Source organism: Crinia signifera, chromosome 5 (assembly GCF_055691185.1).
Source record: "Crinia signifera chromosome 5, ASM5569118v1, whole genome shotgun sequence".
NCBI lineage: Eukaryota > Metazoa > Chordata > Amphibia > Anura > Myobatrachidae > Crinia > Crinia signifera.
Window position 1 is genome coordinate 162,753,057 of NC_139221.1, and position 26,015 is coordinate 162,779,071.

The window sequence follows — 26,015 nt, forward strand, 5'->3', positions numbered from 1 at the left end:
ACCTGCAGAAATTCGTGAATACTTAGCTAGTATCGAACATACACCATTAGCCACAAATCTTAAGGAGATCCTCGACGCCCCGATTTCTGAAAAAGAAATAGAGGAGGCCATTGCCTCTATACCAACGGGCAAAGCTCCCGGTATGGATGGAATTCCACATGATTTATATAAAAAATATAAACAATTCTTTATTCCCAGGTTCCATGCCCTATTCAATGATATATATGAAAATAAGATCCTCCCGGACTCTATGTCCGAGGCGCTAATAACAGTTATCTTGAAGAAGGGCAGGGATCCTGGTGAGGTGGAATCCTACCGCCCAATCTCTCTCTTGAATAACGATGTTAAGGTGTTGGCTAAGGTTCTGGCCGGGAGACTAAATGTGGCATTAGGTGAGATTATCCATGGCGACCAGACGGGGTTTATTCCCGGTCGATCTATAACATCTAATATTAGAAGGCTGTATACACAACTACAGGCTCAACATGATTCCTCAGAGGCTGCTATAATATCACTCGATGCAACAAAAGCCTTTGATACAATTGAGTGGTCATACCTCTGGGAAGCCATGGAATGGGTCGGTATTGGTCCAGTTTTCACTAACTGGATCAAGGTGCTATACGGGTCTCCAGTGGCCAGAACCTCGGTCAATAAATATATATCGCAGAGATTTGAGATTGGTCGGGGCACCCGTCAGGGATGTCCATTGTCCCCGGGCCTCTTCCCTATTGCCATGGAACCTCTGGCTTGTCTTATTAGAAAAAGCGAGGAGATCCAGGGGATTAAAATTGGAAATTCGGAGGATCGTATTGCGTTATACGCCGACGACATTTTGCTTTTTGTAAATAATCATCTGGAGGCAGTACCGGGGCTCATCAAAATGCTGGGAAAATTCGGGGATTTCTCTGGTCTCCGTATAAATTGGGAGAAATCATGTATACTCCCCATAACAGGCCCTTGCCCACCAGAGGTACATGTCCAATCACCCTTAAAATGGGCTACTGACTTCCAATATTTGGGTGTCAGGATCTCAAGTGATATGGCCAAATTCATCTCTTTAAATATTACCCCACAACTAGAGAACCTCAAATCTAAGATAAGTGCATGGGGACGACTCCCACTAATGCTTACAGGCAGAGTTAATTTGGTCAAAATGCTAGTTCAACCTAAAATTGTTTATATACTACAACATTCCCGAATCTATCTCCCGAAGATCATTTTTAAAAAATTGGAGGGATTAATATCCTCTTTGATCTGGGCCAAAAAGAGACCGCGTATTAGACTAAAAACGCTGTTCAGGAGTAGGCGGGTTGGAGGTCTGGCACTCCCAGATCTCCATCTCTACTACTTATCTACACAGTTGGCCTCTATCAGGAGCTTGTTGATCCCGGGAAGAGAAGATGGGTTAACAGAATTAATTAGGTTGAATACTAAGGGCCATACTCCCCTTCAAATGCTATTAGCAGATAATCAGCGGAGGATTTGGCCGCCAATAATACAACAAATGAACCTAATATGGAAGCAAGTAGAAAATATTCTTGGGAGCCGGGGGTTAGATCCTGAAATTCCGTTATCTAACGCTAGTATGTTATCAGAGTTGGGGAATCTACAAATGAAGAACATCTGGGGGGAGAAAGGGATTAATACATTAGGTCAACTGGTGTATAATGGGGAATTCAAATCATTCAACTCACTGAAGGTCACTTATTTTCTTCCTAATAACTATTTTTTTAGATATATTCAGCTTCGTCATGCCTTCTCTGTACAATTCAGGGATCTTAACCTAATGTTAGAACACTCCTTATCTAAAAAACTGCTTCAGAGATGCCCGATCAAGCATGCGATCTCATACATTTTCTCGACCCTCAGCCAAGAACTAAATAAAGGAAACCTCCCTGAGACTAAGTTGAAATGGGAGAGTAACCTAGGCCCATTGACCGATGAGGAATGGTTAGAAGCTTTGGAGAACATTAGATGGGCCACAGCGCAACTCAGATTTCAACAAATTCAGTTATTTATAATTCATAGAACATACATGACCCCAAAACTACTCTTTAGCTGTGGGGGTAGGGTGAACGACTGGTGCCCTAGATGCCCCTCTGTTACAGGCGATTATTGGCATCTCATATGGGAATGTCCAGAGGTGACCAAATTCTGGGAAGAGGTGTTTAAAGATCTCCAGAGATCAGGTATTCCCCAGGAAGTTTGTACAACGAAAGCTAGTATTTTGGCGATATTGGACAAGAATAGGTACGATAAATACCTAAGACAATTTCTTATTATTGCATTTACCCTCGCCAAGGTATGTATTGCCAGGAAGTGGCTGGCTAAAGAAGGTCCTGCAATAGAAAGTTGGAGGGCTTTAATAAAGACAACTAAAGCCAACGAAAAATATACCTTTTTATCCCGAGGTACCCTACACACGTTTGATAGAATCTGGGAAAATTGGATAGCAGATTAAACAAGATAGCGATATAGATATTGCAATTAGTTGAGTGTTCTCTTATGTATTTTATTTTTATTTTGACAGTGCCGGGGGAGGAGGGGGGGGGGACGAAACGGTAGGGGGGTTAGGATAAGGACTAGGCAAAGGTTGGATTTGGAGGTAAGGGGGAGGCAAGAATCACGGCCTGATAGGCTGCGATGTAAGCATAAGGCACCTGTACAGGGAATTAGATTAAAGGGAGATTAATAGTAGGTGAGGAATAGTCCCTTAAAATTAATAGGGGGAAAGACAATTATGTCCACTATACGTAGCTTTCACAATATAATTTACTAATATGTTTCACTTTCCGCTTTCCCCTTCACATTGTATACACTGGGTATTATATAGAAGGTTAAATAATTATGATGCAATCGAGATTCTTATTGTTTGAAAAATCACTTCTAACTAAAGGGATTAGAAAATGTTCTGCTAGGCACGGTATTAATATTTGATGACCTGATATTTCTTAATAGATGCTTTTGAATAGGTAGCATTAAGTTATCACTAGATAGGAATTAGTAATATGCACTTAGATTAATATAAGCTGAAGATAATCTGTTTTCTCTCTTCTCGTAAGTTATTATTTTGCTCTTAAAGAAATGCCACTAGTTTTAACAGGTGGGGGTTAGCCACGTGATATTTTCGATGTCTGGGGACCTTTTCCTGTAAAGAGATTAGTATCTACCCTGAGATAACTAATTAACTTGAATTTGTTCAATATGTACTTACTAGAAATACCTCCCCTTATGTCTGTAACTGTTTTACTGTTCTTATTATTCTATATGCCATGTCCTTGTCTTTTTTATCTATGAACTTAAAATTAAATAAAGTGGAAATTGAAAAAAATAGAACAAACTATTGTTTTTTACTGTGGCACTACAAGTGCCAGCAAGCTGGGACTTGGAGAACCACAAGTCCCAGCCTGCTGGGCATTAAAGGGCCCGCTGGGTCTTGTAGTGCCACAGTATAAAAAATAGTTAAATAAAACACACTGACACCCATTTTAAATAAAAGTTTAATACACACATTACATACATACTGATACTTACCTTTCTTGATCCCGTAGGTAGCCCTGGTCCTGATGTCCTGTGTCGTCCTCCAGGTCCATGTAGGCTGTCTGCGTCGTCCTCCAGGTCCATGTCGACGGTCCGTGTCGTCCTCCAGGTCCATGGCGGTGTCCGGGTCCGAAGAAATCCATGTTGGAGCTGTGGAAGGAAATCCTACTCACCTGGTCCTGGCTGAAGAAGTCTTCTCTTGATCCGACGTAATCCAGGTAATGTTGAAGCTGTCGCCGGTCCCCGTTGTCTCCGCTGTCTCTGCATCTCGCTGAGGAGAGATGCTGAGATGTTTCATATTCGGCGCCTCTCCTCAGACTGAATTCTATTGGCCGCCTAGCAGGCCAATCAGGAGCTGACTGCTAGGCGGCCAAAAGAATTCAGTCTGAGGAGAGGCGCCGAATATGAAACATCTCAGCATCTCTCCTCAGCGCGATGCAGAGACAGCGGAGACAGCGGGGAGCGCCGACAGCTGTGAAGATTACCTGGATTACGTCGGATCAAGAGAAGACTTCTTCCGCGCAGGACCAGGTGAGTAGGATTTCCTTCCACAGCTCCAACATGGATTTCTTCGGACCCGGACACCGCCATGGACCTGGAGGACGACACGGACCGTCGACATGGACCTGGAGGACGACGCAGACAGCCGACATGGACCTGGAGGACGACACAGGACATCAGGACCAGGGCTACCTACGGGATCAAGAAAGGTAAGTATCAGTATGTATGTAATGTGTGTATTAAACTTTTATTTAAAATGGGTGTCAGTGTGTTTTATTTAACTATTTTTTTATACTGTGGCACTACAAGACCCAGCGGGCCCTTTAATGCCCAGCAGGCTGTGACTTGTGGTTCTCCAAGTCCCAGCTTGCTGGGGAGGCTTGCTGGCACTTGTAGTGCCACAGTAAAAAACAATAGTTTGTTCTATTTTTAACACCGCTATCAGCTCGATGCCCACCGCCCAGGGGCATCGAGGACAGCACCAGGCTTCAGCCTGGTCAGGTAAGTCCTGGAGGGGGGGGACCCCTTTATTGGGGGGTCCCCACTCCCCCAGGGCCCCTGGCCAGGCTGACTGGTCGGTAGGGTTAATGCTTTGGCCGGGGGGACTTGCATAAAAAGTCTCCCTCCGGCTGTGGCATTACCCTGCTGGCTGGTTTTGCCTGGGGCTGGTTCTTAAAATACGGGGGACCCCTACTCATTTTGTCCCCCGTATTTTGGGAACCAGCCCCAGAGCAGGAGCCTGGGGCTGGTTGTTAAAAATCGGGGAACCCCTATTTGTCGGGTTCCCTGATTTTTAATTACCGGCTCCAGGCTCTGTCAGCCTGGTGCTGGTTTCGGCTGTGGGGGGGACACCACGCCGGTTTTTTTTTTATATTTAATTTTTTTTCTATTTTTTTACACTGAAGCCTGCACGGATCTGACTGATCCGTGCAGGCTTCAAGCAAATACGACAGGAAAATGGTGTTCTATTTTCCTGTCGTATTTGCGTGGGTGTTTCACACCACTTAGCAGCCGTATTATCCATACGGCTGCTTAGTAAATCAGAAACCACCATTCTTTTGAATGGTGATTTCTGTCGTATCCTATCGATGGTGTAGACATTTGTATTTGTAAATACAAATACAAATGTTCCATCTTTAGGACTACGAATTGTTGTATTTTTGGGATTGTAAATCCCGAAAATACAAATTCGTAAAAAAAAGGTGTATTTCTGCCTACGAATACACCTTTTTTCTACGAATCCATTTTGGTAAATGTCCCCCAACATGTGCAGAGAGAATTAGATTTGGGTGAGTTATTTTGTTTCTGTGCAGGGTAAATACTGGCTGCTTTATTTTTACACTGCAATATAAATCTCACTTTGAAGTAAAACCCCACCCAAATCTAATTCTCTCTGCACATTTTACATCTGCCCCCTGCAGTGCACATGGTTTTGTCCATCTAAGAAGGATTTTGGCAGAAAGAGTGAACTAGAATAACCCCCAATGAGACATTCATTTTTATATTTCATACTTTTCTCTTTACTATTTACAATAAGCATAATCAAATACCTTCTGAATCTTCATCCAGCTCTGCCAGTGTCTGTTGGAACTGTGTGGCAATAAAATGATCTTCTTCTCCATTCCTAACTAAGGTCACTTCATCTGCTGTGATAGGACTGAAAAAAAAGAAGTTTTGGTGTGTTTATTTTTGCTTTCAAACACAAAAATAGGGACTATTTCAGCATGTATTGCTAATTATGGTGCCCATACACTTAAGTGATCAGATGCGATGCGACATTGCATCGCATCTGATCGCATCTTTTGTGGTGAACAGTGTTTTTTCCAGCACCTGATGTCGCATGCCATCTGCGATGAGACATTGGGGGCTGGAAGAGGGGTGGCAGTGAGGTGGGCACCACGGCCAGCTCTGGGCCCCACACCAGCCCGCTCCCCGAACCCGCCGCATTTTTAAGTCGAATGTCGCCTTAAATATGCATGCAATCATTCAATTTACCGACCAGATTGCATGCAATATCTCACATATATATGGGCAGCATTAGAGAAAACGCAGTGAACTGCGAGCAGAAAACTGCTGCCCAGACAGAAATAAAAAATGGCCCTTGGAAAATTACCATGTATTTGCAGATCAATTCGCATGAACTAAACCATCAAAGAGTTTTTTCCATTTGTGCCCGTCTAGGGCTTCCACTAATCTGCTCAAGAATCAGGCTGGAAATGATCATCGTGTACAATACAAAGGGAAAAAACTAGGTAACCAGGTTATTAGCTAACAGGTCAGCGCATATCTTGGATATCAGCACAGTCCTTTCCTTTTCTTCTTTTGGAAATGATCATCACTGGCATCAGGGACCTACCAGAAAAAAATGCCTGGGCTTGCCTGCATTTTTTACAAACACACCCAGAAAACACCATGTTTCTGCTCCTAACTGTTAGCTTCCTGTCAATCAAACAGCGGCTACTCTGCAACTTCTATGCATAAAGATATTTTTTGGCTGATCGCCCCTAAGTATGTGCAATGCAAACACTGCGCAAGCGAAACTGATCGATAATAAAAACCGATTGCGGATTCTCTGATAAGTGAGCCATGCTGAATAAGGTCCATAGTGGCAGATGTATTAAGCCTTAACAAGAGATAAATGCAAGGGTGATAAAGAGAGATAAATGTCCAGCCAATCAGCTCCTTACTGACTTTATTCAAACACAGCCTGTAACATGGCAGTTATCTCTTGTTAAGGCTTAATACATCTGCCCCATAGTGAGATGAGCATGCGCATACCCCCCATTTTTCCATCTATTATTCCACTTTCCACCTACCTCCACTCTGACCTTATCCACATATCCCTCCAAATCCATTGACTCTCTCTTTATTCGTACCTATCTTTCATCTCCATCACCATCACCACCAGGGCTATTTTTCAGCAGGCTCCAGCAGGAACTGAGGCCCTTATTCTAGTTCACTCTTTCTGACAAAATATTTCTTAGATGGACAAAACCATTTGCACTGCAGGTGAGGCAGGTGTAAAACCCCACCCAAATCTAATTATCTCTGCTCAAGTAACACCTGCAGTGCACATGGTTTTGTCCATCTAAGAAATATTTTGTCAGAAAGAGTGAACTAGAATAAGGGCCTCAGTTCCTGCTGGAGCCTACTGAAAAATAGCCCTGATCACCACTAAATACCACCACCTTTAATACATAAAAATACATGCCCGCAAGACTTCATTCATATCCTCATCCACTCCACCCTACCCTACCTTCCATTCCAACCAATATTAAGCTTTAAGAAAATGGTTGGACATGTATGCAAACGATTCTTTTTAACTTTATTTTATTTTATAGTGCAGGAAAAAAAAAGAGAAAATAATCCCAGTATGTTCCAGGATCCACTGTTTGCCACCTACTAAGGAGGCTTCAACTGGCCCCATAAATGAAACCAGCTGATGTCATCCAGCTTCTCCTTTTTCATCATCACCCCTACCTCCTATAAAATAAGACCCACCACTGTCCTAACAGGGAGGATCTTTTGTCTTAATGTAATATGACACCATGCATTCCATGTGTGGTACCTGACTGCTAAACTAATCAACAAAAATGTCCTAATTTCCCTGGTGGGCCCATCATGCTCCAGTCTAATGCTGGCCACACATCAGACCAACTTTCCTCCAACCATTCAACTAGTTGGTTGGATGGAATAAAAACCTTGTACTGGATTGGAGCAAATGTAATTTGTAATTAAGTCATTTGTTTCCCAAATCGGAAAATGGACAACAACTGTCACTCAGACAATGTACTGTAGTTGGACCTATTTGATTCAAACAATTTCACTGAATGTTTTCGTCCATGCTCCTGAGTTTGTGAGCAAATTGCTAATTGGCATTCGCCCCCATACAGTACCAGATTTTCAGTCCAACCAACCAACTAGTTGGATGGTTGGAGGAAAGTTGGTCTGATGTGTGGCCAGCATAACAATGCTACAGTACCTGGAAAATTAATTATATACCTGGCTGCTTAAACTGATAACCTGAAGCTGAGCCAGAGGGAAAGGTGGGTTGGAATACATTGATGATGTCACCATTATTTGCTCCACCATGGAGGAAACACACGGAGGAAGAAGAAGAAGAAGAAGTATGGTCCTGATGCAAAGAATGCGAATGTCTTTGTGATTTAGTATGCAGCAACTGTGCAAAATATCCAAATGTTTCATATTTTGTGTTCAAGATGAGACCATCTGACATACATCAGTCAAACACCATCCTTCTGAGTATCCCTATGGACATACCACGGCAAGTAAGATACCAAAGCCATGTTTGCTGTGCACAGGATCCCAGTCGAAAACTTTGGCATGTAACCAAAACGTTCCGACATACATGTTTCAGTTGACCCCTTACCTCTCACAAACTTTGTGAATGAATCCATGCTGCACTCGCGGTCACAAGTCCATCACCACACAAGTGCATTGAGACTTATGGTGTGTACACACAGGGGCAATATGGCTTCCGATGTTCCCGATATAGTGAACATCGGAAGCCATATCGCATATTAATTGTCGGCTTTTTAGGGCTAACGAGCCCAATGCGCTGCCGATGCGCGCTCCAAAGTGAGCGCAAATCGGCAGCGATACAGTGAGGGCAGGCAAGACTATATAGTGCAGATCTGCACTATATAGTCTAAATTGTCCCTCTGCAGCATGCCGTGCTCTGAGAGTCCCGATACCATCTGATCGTACCGGGACTCGCATAGCACGGCACATCTGCCGTGCGTACACACCATTAGAGACATGCGCAGTGGCACTCCACTGCAAACAACCATTCATCAACATTACATCCAGGGCCTCGTTAAAGCTGGTGGGGCAACAAAAGTGTGAACCCCACCACAGCAACAGAGAGACACGCACACACATTGTGCCTCTGTGAATTGTGGGTGTCCCTAAGCAAGCATATCCCCAATGCAAGTAGTTTCTCATGGAGAAATATCCTCCAGAAGCTGCCGCCATTATGGACAAAACCATGCTGCACTGCAGGTGGAGAAAATGTAACATGTGCAGAGAGAGTTAGATTTGAGTTATTTTACTTCTGTGCAGGCCAGGGTATATATTGGCTGCCTTATTTTTATACCTCTAATTAGATTTCAGTTTGAACACACCCCACTTAAATCTAAATCTATTTGCACGTGTTACATTTGCCCCACCTGCAGTATCACATGGTTTGGTTCATTTGAGAAAAATTTAGCTTTGCGAGCAGTTCTGAATTAGGCTCTAGAGCCACAGCCTGTGAGCATCTCAGTAGACCACTCATGACCTGTAGCATTAGTATAATTTTGCAGCCATTACTGCATTAGCAATCACCTCTGAATCAGCCCCAAAATCATTAGAAATTAAATTCCAGACACCAAATAACTTTCAGGTGTCTCCTGATTCCACTTTTCAGCAGAACTTTACTTTAGGATTGACTGTACATTAAGAATAAAGTTATTTGAATAATATTTAAGAACTTATTTGTCTTCATAAGGGTTATACTTAAAATGTTGAAGTGCCAACCACATTTATTTCTTACGCTAATCCATCCCGCCTCATTATATATTGTAATACTGTAATTATAATAATGATAATTTATCAATAAATAAAAAGTTTGAACAACAGTGCATGTAGGCACTTTGTTTATCCTATTTTTTTTTTGTATAATCATAAATATATCAATAAATAAAAATGTTTTGGTTTATTTTTTCATTTTGTTAACAGGTTTCTAGATTAAAGCATCACACACACTGTCTTGTGCTCAGAGTATTTAGTAAAGTATTTTTCCCTGGTTAATGTTGTTCATTTAACTGGCTGTAAAATTATATTCATTTAAATAAAAAAAAAAATCCTTTAAAATCCTAAAATAGAAATGAGATAAACCATAGTAAGATATTTCACATCAGACTGTACATAAACATGTTATCATGTGTCCGACACATAAGGAAGGATAATGAAGCATTTCTAAGATAATACATTCCTGACATGCTGGCCATTTCTTCTAGTAAAGAGTTTAACACTGGAGTTAATTGTATTGTTGCCAACATCTACAGTTTCACTGCAGGATACAGACTGGATACAAACTTTGGTAAAGTGGTTTGTCGAGGAAGCAGTGGCCATGGTGTGAAAGTATTATGGGCTAGAAGTACATAGCACAATTGTTTTACTTATATCTAGAGATAAGTAGAGATTACCCAAATCATCAATAGTGTTTGCATAATATCTAATTATATACATTCAGGAAAGACATTTTTACGTTTTGTTGCAGATTTTGTTTTTACATGTTCCCAGTCCCTAACAACCGCAAGAAGAAACAAAATAATTTGAGCAGTGTCTTCATAGCCCTATTTCCCTAAAACGGCATCACAAGAATGATGCATCTCTGCTAAATTTCATCAAACATTTTGGACTTCATTCTGGTCCAGATGCAATGCTGCGAAATGGCGTGTGGATGTAATGCCGCCCTATGCCCGCAGGACCACCAACCCACCCTCGCACACTACGATCCCCCGCAGGCACGCAAATGGTTGTTTAGCATAAACTTCCATTCACAGCCTTGGGTGCGGGGGCTAAATCATTCAATGGTGTCTTACATTTGTTAGCACCCTGTGAGGGATGCGTGCTGGCAGCTGACATTCTCTGCCCCCGAAGTTTGCCCTGCCCGCTCGCACCCAGCATCTGCATATGCGCAGGAATGCGCATGCGCAGATGCTGAACATCACTCCCCTGCATGTACACGCAGGGGAACGTGTAAATAATAATCACCCCCTTTATCTCTACTGTGGTCTAATGTAATATTTTTTATTAAAATGACGAAGTTATGAAATTATTTTTCATTATTATAAATTAAAAAAAAACGAATAAAATATGTTTTAGAAATGATATGTGTTGTTGTTGTTGTTAGAGATTAAATCTAAGGACTATTCGGTACTTATGTTAGTTAGTACGCTCATACCCCCACTATCCATGTCCGAGCCCGAAGCGTGGCGAGTGTAGCGAGGCCCTCGAGGGGACGCGTAAAACTAAGCAAATAGCTTAGTGGGCGCCCAACTAACATATAAATACCGACTATTCTTATGAAGTTAAATCAGTTTACTTATATAACTCATATTTGCCAAATACAATTGCCAGATTATGTAATAATTTGTTAGGAAAACTGCCAAAGGACACCGTTTTGATGCTATAACAGGTTTGTTGCTTCATTCAGCAATTAGCAACATTTCAGGCCCACTATGAGCTTTTCTCAAGCTCAAAGTATATCTATCTATACATTCACCAACCAATGGCACAAGACTATAGCAGGACGAAGGAAGCGGCACTGCTGGGAAAAGGGGTGTGGTCTCATGTGTTGGAGCATGGCATTGCTGTAGGCCTGGAGATTGCCTTGGCCAGAGTGTAACATTAATTGCTGAACTCACTTGGTCTCTCACAGTGGACCTCCTCACTCTCCCATGTGAATGGAAGCTCACTTGATCTGGTCTTCACCTACCGTTGTGATATTTCTGATTTCTCCAACGTCCCATTCCCCCTCTCTGACCATCACCTGCTCTCTTTTACCTTATCTCTCTCTGCCTATCAACCTCCACCTCATAAGGCTACCATCACTAAGTGTTACATTGTGGCTACTGACACTGCCTCCTTTTCCTCCTTCTTTGACTCACTTCTCTCTCCTGGTCTCTCTCTTGTCATGAACAAGCCACTTCACCATATGTATCCATCTGTTATATCTGCTCTAAATTCTGTCACTCATTCAACCACTATTCATCGTCACAACTTATACCTCAGCCCTGGCACACCAAATGCACTTGATACCTGCATAAATGCTCACGTACTGCTGAGCGACAGTAGAGGAAATCACACTGCAATACAGACTTCCTCCACTTCAAACTTATGCTCTCATCTCCTCCCAGTCTAAAAAACCCCCAGCACCTCTTTACCACTGTCAACTCCCTTCTCTGTCCACCTCCACCGCCCATCCCCTCAGGCCCTTATCCATTCCCCCTCCTCACCATCTCCCCATTTGACCCTATCCCCCCCACTTCTCCACTACCTCTCTCCCTCTGACTGTTCCCATCTAGCCCACCTCCTCAATCTCTTCCTCTCAACAGGCACTGTCATCTCTACCTTCAAGCATGCTCATCTCCCCAATCCTTAAAAACCCACCCTTGACCCAAACATCCTCCCCAACTACCGACCCATCTCTCTCCTCTATTTTTCCTCCAAACCCCTTGAGCATATTGTCTACAACTGCCTTTCCCTCATCCCACACCCTACTTAACCCATTCCACTCTGGCTTCTGTCATCTCCACTCCACTGAAACTGCACTCACAATGGTCTGCAATGATCTCCATGCTGAAAAATCGAAGGGCCACTAGTCGAGTACTGGTCGCTGGTCGGAGGAGCATGATCCTGCGACCATCGACTTTCTTCTTCAGTGACTCCGTTTTCATCAGCGACCATCGCTGGTCACTGATGAAAATGGGACACTCAGCTATTTGATAGATGAACGATTTATCACTGAGCAATAATAACCCCTTGAGTGGTATGCCCAGAATTTTATGGGCTCTGCTGCGCTGCCGCAGCGGGCTGTCCCAGAAAATGTCCAGGCATACCACTAAGATGAAGGTGTGCGCCAGTAATGCCTGCAGCTGTGCACCACAGGCGCATCACCTGTCCGGGCACTCCCCACAGTGGCCCATCACACCCCCTCACCTCTCAACTCCAGCGAGTGAATGCCGGATCTCCCCTGCCCCCACCACCATTAGTTCTAGTAATAAGCAGGTGGCAGGCTCGGGGTGTGTTATCCACACATTATTTGTTTACATACGTATTGTAATTGACATGTGTACCAAGTTTGGTGTAAATTGCTCCAGCCATTCCAGAGTTATGCTCTATGCTGAAATACTACATGCTGCTGGGTGCAAGGGGTGTGTTACCCCCACAATATTTGTTCACAGATTGTAATTGATATGTGTACCATGTTTGGTGTAAATTGTTCCAGTGATTCCAGATTTATGCTGTCTTCTGAAATACTCTGTGCTGCTGCCTCACCCCATGGAGTGTTAGGGGTGTCTTACCTTCACAGTGTTTGTTCCCAAATTGTAAGTAATATGTGTACAATGTTTGGTGCAAATTGCTGCAGTTATTCCGGAGTTATGCTGGAATATACATTTGAGCATACAGCAAAAATTGTGGGTTTTTTATTAATAAAAAATTTACTGTCATTAATTTTGATTTGGAATTTTTTAAGCTGCCTCTGCTGTGTTTTAATAAGCTCTCTTGTAAATTGTGGATTTGTATAGAAAGACAGAAGGACAGACAAATTTTCACTTTTATATATTATAGACAGTGCCGGTGCAAGGCGCCGGAGCGCCCCAGACGGGGGGGGAGGGCGCCCCGGCGCTCACCCACTCCACGGGTGGGGGGTGGGGAGGAATATGGCCGGCGCGCTGATCTGGGGGGGGGGGGAGGGATACGGCCGCCATGCTGTTCCCTCCAGTGCATATATAATTACTCACCCGGGTCTAGCTCATCGGGCGGGAGGGAGGGAGAGCTGGAGGTCTGGCTTAGCGGGTAGGAGGGAGGCCTCGCAGTTCAGTCCCGGCGCAGTGTGACTGACATCTTCCTCCACCCGCACCGTTTACAGCCGCTCAGCCGGGCAGCACTGAGCACTTGGCTCACCCTCAGACGCTGCCCGGCTGAGCGGCTGTACGCGGTGCGGGTGGAGGAAGATGTCAGTTAACATGCACCGGGACTGAACTACAGCGCAGCGAGCCCTCCCTCCTGCCCGCTAAGCCAGACCTCCAGCTCTCCCTCCTGCCCTGCTCCCAACTACCGCCCCCCAGTGTCAAATGCCTAACACTGGCCCTTATTCTGGTTGGTGCGGCCGGAGCCGCACACGGTGCTCCGGCCGCACAAACCAATCCCCGCCCACGAGACGGATCGCCACGGCCGTCCGTACACGGACGGCTGGCGATCCGCATAAAAATGGTGGGGCGTACGCCTCCACCATGGTGGGAGCTGCCCCCTGCATTCGATGGTCGTCGTCCGTGTGATAGCTTGTATGGGGGCTGAGAGCTGACATCCGGCGACGTCAGCTTTCCGCCCCCATCAGTGGCGTCATACCCTGATTAGCATGCATACGCCCCGCGTTTGCATGGGAACGCCCATGAAACGCGGGGCGTATACATAGGGAAATGAGGGTATGAAGCCCCTCACGCCCCTATACGCCCCCTTTGCGGCGGACGAAATACGTCTGCGGCGAATGGGGCTGCACATGCGCAGATTGACCTCTGCGCATGTGCAGACTAAAAACATCGGCGGTACGGCCGCACGCGGGCCGTACCGTCCGATTCAGAATAAGGGCCACTGCCTGGTGGTGGCGCCGGCCCTGATTATAGAGAGATAGATAGATGCAACCCTGAATCAGAGATTATTGGCAAACAGTGCATCGGTCTGAGTCGCACTGAGCATATATTGTGATGGGCTTGTATCAGTGGGTGTGATCGGTGATCTTAATAATCGGAATGAGTGTAAAACAAAAATTGTGGTTTTTAATTAACTAAAAATTAACTAATTCATTTAGATTTAAAACATTTTTAGTTGCCTCGGTCATGTTTTCATATGTTCATATGTAAAATTTCACGATCTTGGCATGTAAACTGCCGATTTGTATAGAAATACTAACAGAAGGACAAATTTTCGCTTTTATATACAGTAGTAGATATAAACAATTTTGAGTCTCCTGCATGTAAAATTCTGAAATGAAGAATTTTACAAAATACAGATGTTTTTGAGCGCGACTGACATAATGACATCTTTGCTTTCTGTTGGTCCAATGTACACAAACTTGGTTTCCTGCCAAAATAAATTATTTAGGATATTGCATAAATTTACACTCAGGTCTGTTTAAGGTCATTTGTGTATGAAACGTAAATGCATTTTGTGTTTAGAATGGATTCAACAATCCAGTAAAAAGCCACCAATCAGAGACAAAGTAATTAGCAAGAACACAGATGAAGCTGGAAGAAGTGGATTACTAATCTCAAGGAGCTGGACACATGGCTAGGAAAATTAGCTGTCCGTTAGCTAAGATATATTACTTCATCCAGTAGAGCTACAGTCTCTGGTATCATTAGCTTTGAAGGTGTGCAGGGCAGCCAACCGGTTCTGATTCCTGCCTTTAATGATAAGCAGGAATGCTTGGAGTTGCTGTTTAAGAAATGTTATTTTAAGGAAACCAGCCCCAATTAAGGAATGTACATAGTGAGGATAGAAGAGAACAGTGTATGTCTCTTCACGGGCTGACAAAGGACAATGAAAAATGTTCCTGTAGATTTTGGAAGAGATGGAGCTGGTAATTCCAGGCAGCTAAGACTTTATTGGCTTTCAGTAATTCAAATCACCTTCATTCAGGAAAACATTGGAATTACTCATAAAACTTGGTGGAAACTGACTGCTAAAAATAGATTTACTCATTGCTACACTAGCCAACTTGTGCTTAGTATAGGAATCCTCTCAATTTATAATTGTTTACTAAAAGGAGTATTGTTATTTTCTTTTACTATTATTAAAGCACCATAGAACTCTGCAGAACATATATACAATAGGGACATACAGTACAAGTTACACAAAGTAAGTGCTGCCATTACCAGGAAAGCTCGGAAGGGCAATGTTCATGGGAGCTTAAAATCCAGGCCAGAGAAAGAGGAGTATGTTAGGTCTCAGAGTGGGGCCGGTACTAGTTTGAGTAGTAAAAAGGTTAAATTTCACAGAATAGGTAAACATTTAAATACAGAGAAAACATCAAATCAACTTTCTTTAATCAAACTCAGGGGAAACTATTTTTCTACAGCATTCCTCTCTGTCCCAACAATCAAAGTTGAAGAGTTCTTTTACTGCCCCTAATAAGCAAATTACTCAAACTGAATTTAGTGGGGGAGTGATCAAAGCTTGAAAAGACAAAGCGGAGAGTTGAAGTACCAACGAATCAGCTTCTAACTGTCATTATACAGCTTTTAAAAAGTCAGAAGCTGATTGGTTGGTACATAAATTCTCTCCTATTTATCTCTTTCCAAACTTTGACAAATATACCCTTAAATAGGAGCCTTTCACCTGGGCTCGCTTTAACTTCTGACATCAGGTTATAGAAATACTTTATTCAATTAGCAATGTTACATTTGAGAATACTTGAGAGTCTGAAGCAATGAAGCAATTCAACCTTATCCCTTACAATCCCTTAAAGTCTCTTCCAATTTAGTGTGACTGAAAATATTTAGCACTGCTGGGCATATGGATGGCAGTAATATTGATGACATATGCTGGCATAATACTGATGGAAATACTAGTGTCACTGCAACTAAGAGATATGGGGTCTGATTCAGGACTGCTCGCATAAGCAGTTGTGCAGTTTTCTGATGACCAATAATTTGCACATACAGTATACAGGAACCATTCTGCTTATATGCAGGATGGGCAGGGCCACCGAGAGGGTGGGTACAATTTACCTGGGCCCAAGTCCGGGGACACACACACTTCTTTTTGTTGCCGTTGGCGGCGGGTGCATGGGTGATGCGACTGGGCCCCAGGACTGAAGGAGTGCAGGGTCAGCTGTGTAGCAGCTGCTAAGCAGTGGATGGAAGGCAGGGAGTGGCTCTCCCCGCTCTGCATCCCATCTGCTGTGTAGTGTTTGTGAAGACTCCTGGGCTCATGGGTGCACGTAGGGACCTAGCGCTCATATCCGCCTTGAGAAAGGCAGTGTTTACAGCATTGCACAGTCACGGGAGAACTTCGGTTCGCGGATCACACAGTAAGGCCACAACAGCGAAGGTACAAGACGCACCTTTATTTCATATTATCAATGGATATGAAAACCATAACCCCACCACTAATACTACACAATACCAGTAGCCTACAATATACACAGCACACACTAACTAACTATATCAGAACCACACAAAGGTGAACACCTCCCCTTCCCTTCCACAGTCAATAGTCACCTTGGGCAGTCTCTGAGCTGAGGCTGGTGGAGCCTCGGTGAGGGGGGAATGCAAAACCCCGGTGGAGGTACGGGCTCCACTGAGCCAGGGCCGATACCCGCTGCCGGTCCTGCAGGTGATGAATCCCAGCCGCTTGGCCTGTGGGTGCCGTCGGGGTGCTGGCACGCTGGATGCAACCGCTGGCTGTGGTATGGGATCCACTGCGCCAGGGCCGATGCTCGCTGCCGGTCCTGCAGGTGATGAATCCCAGCCGCTTGGCCTGTGGGTGCCGTCGAACCCAGAGCTGCTGTTTCAGCCCCTTTTATCCTTGAGTTCTTCGACCGGATTGGTCGTTGCTTGAATCCTGAGATGTAAATGCCCCTGAGTCCTGTGTAGGGATTGGCTGCGGCTGGAGCCCTGGAAACTGGTTGTTCTCTGGGACTCTCTGGCCTCCTGCTGGTCTGGTGCCGGCCAGTCTATAACAAGTCCCCGGGGAGAACAAAAGGCCAGGAACCATTGCTGATAAGGGGGCGGCCCAGGTGTGAAGTCAAAACAGACCATATTGTAGATTGTAAGGTCTCAGTCTATTCAGCTGGCTGATGCTTCCTGTAGGAGAGAGGGGGGATGAGATAAGGCATCTCCTGCTGGATTCAGACACCCTTAGAGAAATAGTACAGTTCTGCCTCCAGCCTGGCAGTCTCAGGCCTGCAAAGGTCTGGTAGTCACTGGGCGCTGTTTAGGAATAGCTGGGTGCCTGCCCCCCTGTGTTGGGGTGCAAGCACGGTAGGCCTTTAGGGGGGCTACCCACTGACGAACTGGGGTGGGGCATCCGAAGGTTCGTCACATTCCTCCCCCTTCCTAAACCCGGTCGGAGGGGCTGGCTCTTGGATCAGGGCCAGTCGGGAGGATCGGGGCCAGTGGTTTCCTGGGAGCGGGATCCGGCTCCTCCTGTCGGGACAGTCCATCCGCATTGGCGTGGTCCTTCCCCTTTTTGTGAGAAATAGAAAAATTATAAGCTTGGAGGGCAAGGCTCCACCGTAGTAGCCTCCCGTTCTCTCCAGACGTTTTTTGAAGCCAGCTCAGGGGGTTGTGGTCAGTCAGGACAGTGAACTCCTTCCCATAAAGATATGGTTGGAGCTTCTTTAGGGCCCACACATGTCCAGGCATTCCTTTTCGATGGTGGCATAGGCCTTCTCTCGCTCCACCAGTTTCCAGGACAGGTACACTATGGGGTGGTCTCGGCCATCTGCCCCTACTTGGCTTCAGATGGCCCCCAGCCCATGGTCTGAGGCATCGGTCTGAACCAGGAACCGTTTGTCAACGGGGGAGCTGGCTAGGGCCAATTTGAGTTGGGAGAAGGCATGGTCACAGGGGGCTGTCCACGCTATCTGTTTGGCATGTTTCTTTTTAGTCAAGTCGGTCAGGGGCTGGGCTATGGTACTGTATTGGGGTACAAACTTCCGGTAGTACCCAGCAGTCCCCAGGAAGGCGCGGACCTGCTTCTGGGAGGAAGGCCGGGGCCAGTTTAGAATGGCCTCTACTTTAGCGGGCTCCAGGCGCAGCTGCCCGCTTCCCACTCGGTGTCCTAGGTATTGGACCTCAGCCATTCCCATGTGGCACTTGTCGGGGCGTATGGTGAACCCGGCTCGCTGGATCCGGGTCAGCACCTCCCTAACGTGAGTCAGATGCTCCTCCCAGCTGTCACTAAAGATAGCTATGTCGTCCAGGTAGGCGTGGGCAAACTCCTGGCACCCCTCCAGCATGTTATCCACTGTGCGCTGGAAGGTGGCAGGGGCATTCTTCATCCCAAATGGCAGCATCGTGAATTCGAAGAGGCCACAGGGGGTGGTGAATGCAGAGCGCTCCTGTGCTCCGCTGGATAGGGGTATTTGCCAATACCCTTTGCTCAAATCCAGGGTGGACACATAGCGGGCCCCACCTAATCTGTCCAACAGCTCATCCATTCGTGGCATGGGATACGCATCGGTCACCGTTACCTCATTGAGCTTCCGGTAATCCACACAGAACCGGGTGGTACCATCTTTCTTCGGCACCAGCACCACCCCGGCTGCCCAGGGGCTACGGGAGGGAACTATTACTCCAAGTTGCAGCATCTCTTCTATTTCGGCCCGGACCTGTCTCAATACTTCCGGGGTTATTCTGTACGCCGCCTGTCGGCAAGGTTTGGCCTCCCCGGTGTCCACATTGTGGGTGGCCAGTGGGGTGCAGCCCGGACGGCAGGTGAACTGGGCTTCATGCTCCCGGAGCACCTCCCCCAGTTCCTGCTGCTGTTGGGGTTCCAGCTGGGCGCCTATCTGCACTGCCTCAATGCCCTGGTTTTGTCGAGCTACCTCTAGCAGGTCAGGGAGGGGGGCTAGCTCGGTCTCACCCATGGGTGGGCAGCACACCACCATCGCCCCTAGGTGCCTCTCCACGTACCCCTTAAGCCGGTTTATGTGGAAGACGCGGCATTGCCGGCCCCCTTTGTCTAGGGATACTAGGTAAGAGACGGGACCTTTTCTCTCCATGACGGTGTAGGGACCTGCCCACGTGGCCTGGAGCTTGTTATGCTTCACCGGTATTAGGACCATCACTTTCTGCCCCGGGACCATTTCCCGGAGGCGAGCATGCTGGTCATACCATCCTTTTTGTTTGTCCTGGGCCTGGACTAGGTTCTCTCTGGCTAAGCCCATCACCCGCTTCAGTCGCACCTGCAGTTGTTCAACGTACTGCAGAACCGGCTGTTCTGGGTCTCGGAAGGTCCCTTCCCACCCTTCCTTGACTAGGTCGAGGGGTCCCCGTACTGAGTGGCCATACAACAGCTCAAAGGGGGAGTAGCCGGTAGACTCTTGCACCACCTCTCGGTAGGCAAACAGGAGTTGCGGCAGCGCCTTCTCCCAGTCCTTCCCCTCTGAGTGGACGTATGCTTTGAGCAGGGACTTGAGGGTCCCGTTGAACCGTTCGCACAACCCATTGGTTTGGGGGTGGTAAGCGGTGGTCCGGAGAGCCCTCACCCCCCCACTTCTCCCTCAGGGTCTTCACTAGCTCTCCCTGAAATTGGGATCCCTGGTCTGTGAGCACCTCCTGGGGGTACCCCACTCTGCTGAAGATGTCCACAAGGGCCTGTACCACGTGCTCCGCATCTATGGAGGCGAGAGCCACTGCCTCAGGGTAGCGGGTGGCCACATCTACCAGAGTGAGGATGTACTTTTTGCCAGACCGACTGGGCACCTTAAGGGGGCCTACAAGGTCTATCGCTACCCTTCTGAATGGCTCCCCTATGATGGGCATGGGCAACAAGGGGGCTTTGGTTGGGGAGCCGGCTAACGACTGGCAGGTGTCACAAGAGGCGCGGTACTCTTTTACCGCACGTGACACCCCCGGCCAGAAGAAGTTCTTCACTAGCCGGTTCCGTGTTTTACGGGTGCCCAGGTGGCCGGCGGCCGGGATGTCATGGGCCAGGGCTAGGAGCTCGGGTCTATAGGCTGCGGGGACTATCAGTTGTTTGGGTGAGGTGCCGGGCCCCAGGTCAGGCCTTACGGGGACTATCTTATACAGCAGCCCCTTTTCCCAGACTATACGATTCCCTCCCCGGTCCAGGCCCCCCTGTTCGGCGGCCCGGCGCAACTCGGCCAATGAGGGATCCGTAGCCTGGGCCTTCCTAAACTTCTCTCGGTCGCCCTCCCCCAAGTCAGGTACAGTCGGGAGGTCATGGTTACTTGGTTCACTCACCCTCTCAGGACCGGGGCCTTGTTCCAGGGTTGCACGCCAGGACGGCGCCTGGGTTGGTGTCGGGATCCGTAGTCGGGGGCTCGGGTCTCCCCTCCCTACTCCCCGAGTTTGGCTTCTGGTAACGGGTTGCACAAAATGGGTCACGATTCCTTGCCCAAGGTCGTTACCTAAAATGACCTTGGCGGGCAGTCCGCTGAGCACGCCCACTTCTATGGTTCCTTGCCCGGCCTTCCAGTCCATTCGAACCCGGGCTACAGGAATGTCCCGCTCCTGGCCTCCTGCGGTGCGGATGGTCACTCGCTGTTGTTGCAGAAGGAGGCTGGGAGGGATTAGGTCGGGCTCCACCAGGGTTAGAGAAGCTCCAGAGTCTCTGAGTCCAGTTACTTCCCGTCCCTCGACCCATACTGGCTGCATGTGTCCCCGCATGTTTTTCGGGGCAGGTGCCCCCGGGTCGCCTTCCAGGTCAATGGCATAGACTCCCTCATTGTCCTCATCCCCATCGGTATATAGGTCCTCCTCCTCTTCACCGGGCCCCTTTGCCTGCTGCCCGTAGACAAGGGCTACGGGGGTGGGGCGGTCTTGACCCCGGGGGGCAGTTCCTCTGCAGGTGCCCCGGCTGTCCACAGCGGAAGCAGTCCCGAGGTCCAATTGGGGTTCGGGACCTGGGAATGGGTGGTGGGAAGTTGGCTGCCAGGGCTCTCGGGGGCTCCCACCGTGGGACCAAGGGTTTGGTAGGGGGCTTCCCTGGCGGGGAGCCCTGAATGGCTCGCCGTAGCACGGTGGAGGGGGTAGAGAGCGTGTTCCTCCATCCCGAGCGGTTAGCCAGGAATTCTTCGGCTAGGCTGGCGGCCTTCCCCGGGCTGATGGGGTCGCGATCCGCCACCCACTCCCGGAGGTCCACGGGTAATTGGGCCAATAATTGTTCCATTACCATCAGATCCGCAATCTGCCCAGCGCTGGCCGCCTGCTTCCCTTCAGTCCACTTTCGGTAGAGGCTCTGCAGCTGTGAGCCATACTCCATGTAGGAGCTACCTTCCTTCTTCCTAATACTTCGGAAGCGCTGGCGGTAGGTTTCAGCAGTGATCTGGAACCGGGCCAGTAGTGCCTTCTTCAGCTCGGCATAGTTCCCACAGGCCTGTACACTGAGTCCTTGGTAGGCTTCCAGGGCCTTCCCGGTCAGGCTCGGCCCTAGGTACTTGGGCCAGTCCTCTGGACCTACCCGGTGGACTCCCATCAGGTTCTCAAACATCTGGAGGTGCGTGTCAATGTCCGTCTCGGCCTCCCAGAATGGAGGCACATCCCGGAACCCTAGGCGGGGCCCCCGGTGTCCCAGCGTGTCCAACGCTGCAAGGAGTTGGGCCGGGAGGGTATCCATCGCCGGCTGTGCAGAGGTCCCCGTGCCGGAGTCCTCCGCAGGGCTTGTGGCAGTCTCGTCGTCGGGGCCGGCCGGATGTGTGCGTACCCACTCACCGAGCCGACCAATGAGGACTTCCCGGGTGTCCGTATCCACAAAGGCGATGTCTTTGGACTGGCATAATACCTGCAGCTCTGGCTTGCGGGCCCTACGGTAGGGATGTTCGCGCTCCTGTCGAGCCCACTGCTCCTCATTCTCCTGCATTTTAGCCTGCTTAGGGTCTGGCTTACGTGTTCCTCCCTGTGTGGTTCTATACTATCAGGTTATGGGCTATTGTGCCAACAGAACCTGGCCGTATAACGATACGGGCCCCTGGTTCTGCCTGGTGTACAGGACTGTGTGATCCCCACTGCTTGCCACCAATTGTGAAGACTCCCGGGCTCATGTTTGCACGTAGAGACCTAGCGCTCATATCCGCCTTGAGAAAGGCAGTGTTTACAGCATTGCACAGTCCCGGGAGAACTTCGGTTCGCGGATCACACAGTAAGGCCACAACAGCGAAGGTACAAGACGCACCTTTATTTCATATTATCAATGGATATGAAAACCATAACCCCACCACTAATACTACACAATACCAGTAGCCTACAATATACACAGCACACACTAACTAACTATATCAGAACCACACAAAGGTGAACACCTCCCCTTCCCTTCCACAGTCAATAGTCACCTTGGGCAGTCTCTGAGCTGAGGCTGGTGGAGCCTCGGTGAGGGGGGAATGCAAAACCCCGGTGGAGGTACGGGCTCCACTGAGCCAGGGCCGATACCCGCTGCCGGTCCTGCAGGTGATGAATCCCAGCCGCTTGGCCTGTGGGTGCCGTCGGGGTGCTGGCACGCTGGATGCAACCGCTGGCTGTGGTATGGGATCCACTGCGCCAGGGCCGATGCTCGCTGCCGGTCCTGCAGGTGATGAATCCCAGCCGCTTGGCCTGTGGGTGCCGTCGGGGTGCTGGCACGCTGGATGCAACCGCTGGCTGTGGTATGGGGTCCACTGCGCCAGGGCCGACTGCCCACTGCTGGTGTTCTGGTGGGGTCTGGAGGGACCTCAGTTTCCCCCCCTGGGATCCTGCCTCGCCGGGTCAGGGATCCTGGATGGATGCAGAAAGTAGAACCCAGAGCTGCTGTTTCAGCCCCTTTTATCCTTGAGTTCTTCGACCGGATTGGTCGTTGCTTGAATCCTGAGATGTAAATGCCCCTGAGTCCTGTGTAGGGATTGGCTGCGGCGGGAGCCCTGGAAACTGGTTGTTCTCTGGGAATCTCTGGCCCCCTGCTGGTCTGGTGCCGGCCAGTCTATAACAAGTCCCCGGGGAGAACCAAAGGCCAGGAACCATTGCTGATAAGGGGGCGTCCCAGGTGTGAAGTCAAAACAGACCATATTGTGGATTGTAAGGTCTCAGTCTATTCAGCTGGCTGATGCTTCCTGTAGGAGAGAGGGGGGATGAGATAAGGCATCTCCTGCTGGATTCAGAAACCCTTAGAGAAATAGTACAGTTCTGCCTCCAGCGTGGCAGTCTCAGGCCTGCAAAGGTCTGGTAGTCACTGGGCGCTGTTTAGGAATAGCTGGGTGCCTGCCCCCCTGTGTTGGGGTGCAAGCACGGTAGGCCTTTAGGGGGGCTACCCACTGACGAACTGGGGTGGGGCATCCGAAGGTTCGTCACAGTGTTACTGCCAGTGCCAGCTGCCGCAGCCTGAGCCTGACACACCGTGTGTGTAGACTAATGTGCAAGGGGCAAGTATAAGGGGGTCTACTATTGAGTTGCATAATGTGTATAAGGGGTATATGGTGTAGTACACTACATTCAAGGACATGCCCCCTTTTGAGTGGCCACCCCCATTTTCTGAAGCGGCGTACACATGATCATAGCCTTCACTTTTCCATACCCTCACTCCAAAATTTCCTCTTTGACCACTGTATATATGCCCTCCTATGTGTTAAACATGCCTCAAAAAATTATGTGGTCACACCCCCTCCAGGGGGGCCCTGGGAAGTTGTTGTACCGGGGCCCAGGATTTCTCTTGGTGGCCCTGAGGATGGGTCCTGCTATTGCATCTTAATTTTGTGAACCCTTCTACCTGTCAGTCAGAGTCGGAGGCAATTGGGGAGAGTCATAGGAAACACCAGCGCATTGACTGCATTTTATGGGAGTGGCCAGGCCAAGTACTGCGCCATGAGGTACAGTTTTCTTGGTCTCACAAGCCGCCCTTCGACAGGCAGCCTGAGTAAGGTTAAAACTATTGTAACCTTCCACTTAAACTGTGATCGCATCTCCATTTTCAGCCGATCACAAATGCACCTCCTCCTGCACGTGCATTGCTATGAATTGCATATGCTAAGTTGTTGCATGGCCATAGTTCTGATGTAGGTAGTAAGTTGGAGAAAAAAAAGATTCTGGTTCACAATCTAAGCACTAAGAACATTGATAGTCAAAACATATATAACATTTCAAATAACATAGTATACTGTAATTAAGGTTCTTAGTGCATATTTTGCCAAATATATATAGTATGTGGGCAGTTGGTACCTTTACTGATGTTGGCAGTATACTACTACTGGTGGCCATAGAACAAGGCATAACTATATGTATACACCAGTGTCCCATTACAAATAAAGAACCTCATTTAAAGTTAGAAATGAATAATACTAGAAGGTGCAGAGAAAGAACGTGTTAAATGTGAGGCAGTTTAAATGTTGGGAGGTCGACATGTCCTAGCCTAACTAAAACCTTGGAGTCAAAATGAAGTTGTCAAGTACCTTTATCCTACAAAAAAGCAGACAGTACAATATTTTCCTGCACTGCAAAAATGTATAATGGTCTGAAGTCTCGTGATTATGAGTATGTGGCTCAATGTCTTCTTCAGGCCATTTATGTTTCAGCAAGTAAAAATGTTTCAGTTGTAAAAAGCTTACTAGTCATAGTCAGGGATATTTTGATACATTAACTTGCCGGAACATATCTCATTTACAAATGTAATTTACCAAGGTTATTTTGTTTTTTTAATATTTTAGATGGTAATTTACTCTTAAATCTTGGAACGAGAAATTCAATTTAAGTTAATTTTTCTTTAAGGTCAATTCCTGAAAAATATAGTACAACAAAGCATTGTTTTGGCTTCAAAATTCAGCACATTTCATGCAAGTCTGGGCTTAGAGGGAAACCACAGAAAGTATGTTTTTCTTCTTACGAGAACACATCGGCATGGTTATCTTTGTTGACAGTTCGTCTTTGGTTGGCTCTCAGGAATAATGTGTGCTTTATACTTCTATCAAGTTTAACATATGAAGTAATAGAGATGGCATTCTCTCCATTTTTACAAAAACAACTGTATTTTGGAAAAATTAACTCTTTCATATAGGTGTCAAAGTGAATAACAAATGATATGTCAATCTTCACATTAAAACATATGCCCTTATTCAGATCTGATCGCAGTACAAATTTGTTTGGAAAATGGCCAAACCAAGTGCACTGCAGGTGGGGCAGATGTAACATGTGCAGAGAGAGTTCAATTTGGGTGGGGTTTCCATTTTCCAAAAAATTTGAACTGCGATCAGATCTGAATAAAGGCCACAGTTTGGCACAACAGCAAGGTGTATGATACACGTAATCCATACAAGAAGTCACAGGTCTATCAAGGCAGTATATATGTGTGCGCGCATGTGTGTGTGTGTGTGTGTGTGTGTGTGTGTGTGTGTGTGTGTGTGTGTGTGTGTGGGAAATCTTTTGATTTACATATCTAAAAAAATAATAAGAAGGTGGCACTACATAGCACATATAATATTTATTTAGGGCAATATAAAATGGTCAACTATAATGCACAGACTACAAACCTGTGAG

The 26,015-nt window shown here is 47.3% G+C and overlaps 1 protein-coding gene across 5 annotated transcripts in view; it reads right to left on the minus strand.

Moving 5' to 3' along the window:
* Positions 1-26,015, minus strand: part of COBL (cordon-bleu WH2 repeat protein) — a 482,604-nt gene that overhangs the window by 45,746 nt on the left and 410,843 nt on the right. For all 5 annotated transcript variants that reach the window (XM_083188208.1, XM_083188209.1, XM_083188207.1 and 2 more), the window contains one exon: positions 5,592-5,698. In XM_083188208.1, coding sequence (XP_083044334.1) covers positions 5,592-5,698 — 107 coding nt within the window. The remainder of the gene's footprint in view (positions 1-5,591; positions 5,699-26,015) is intronic.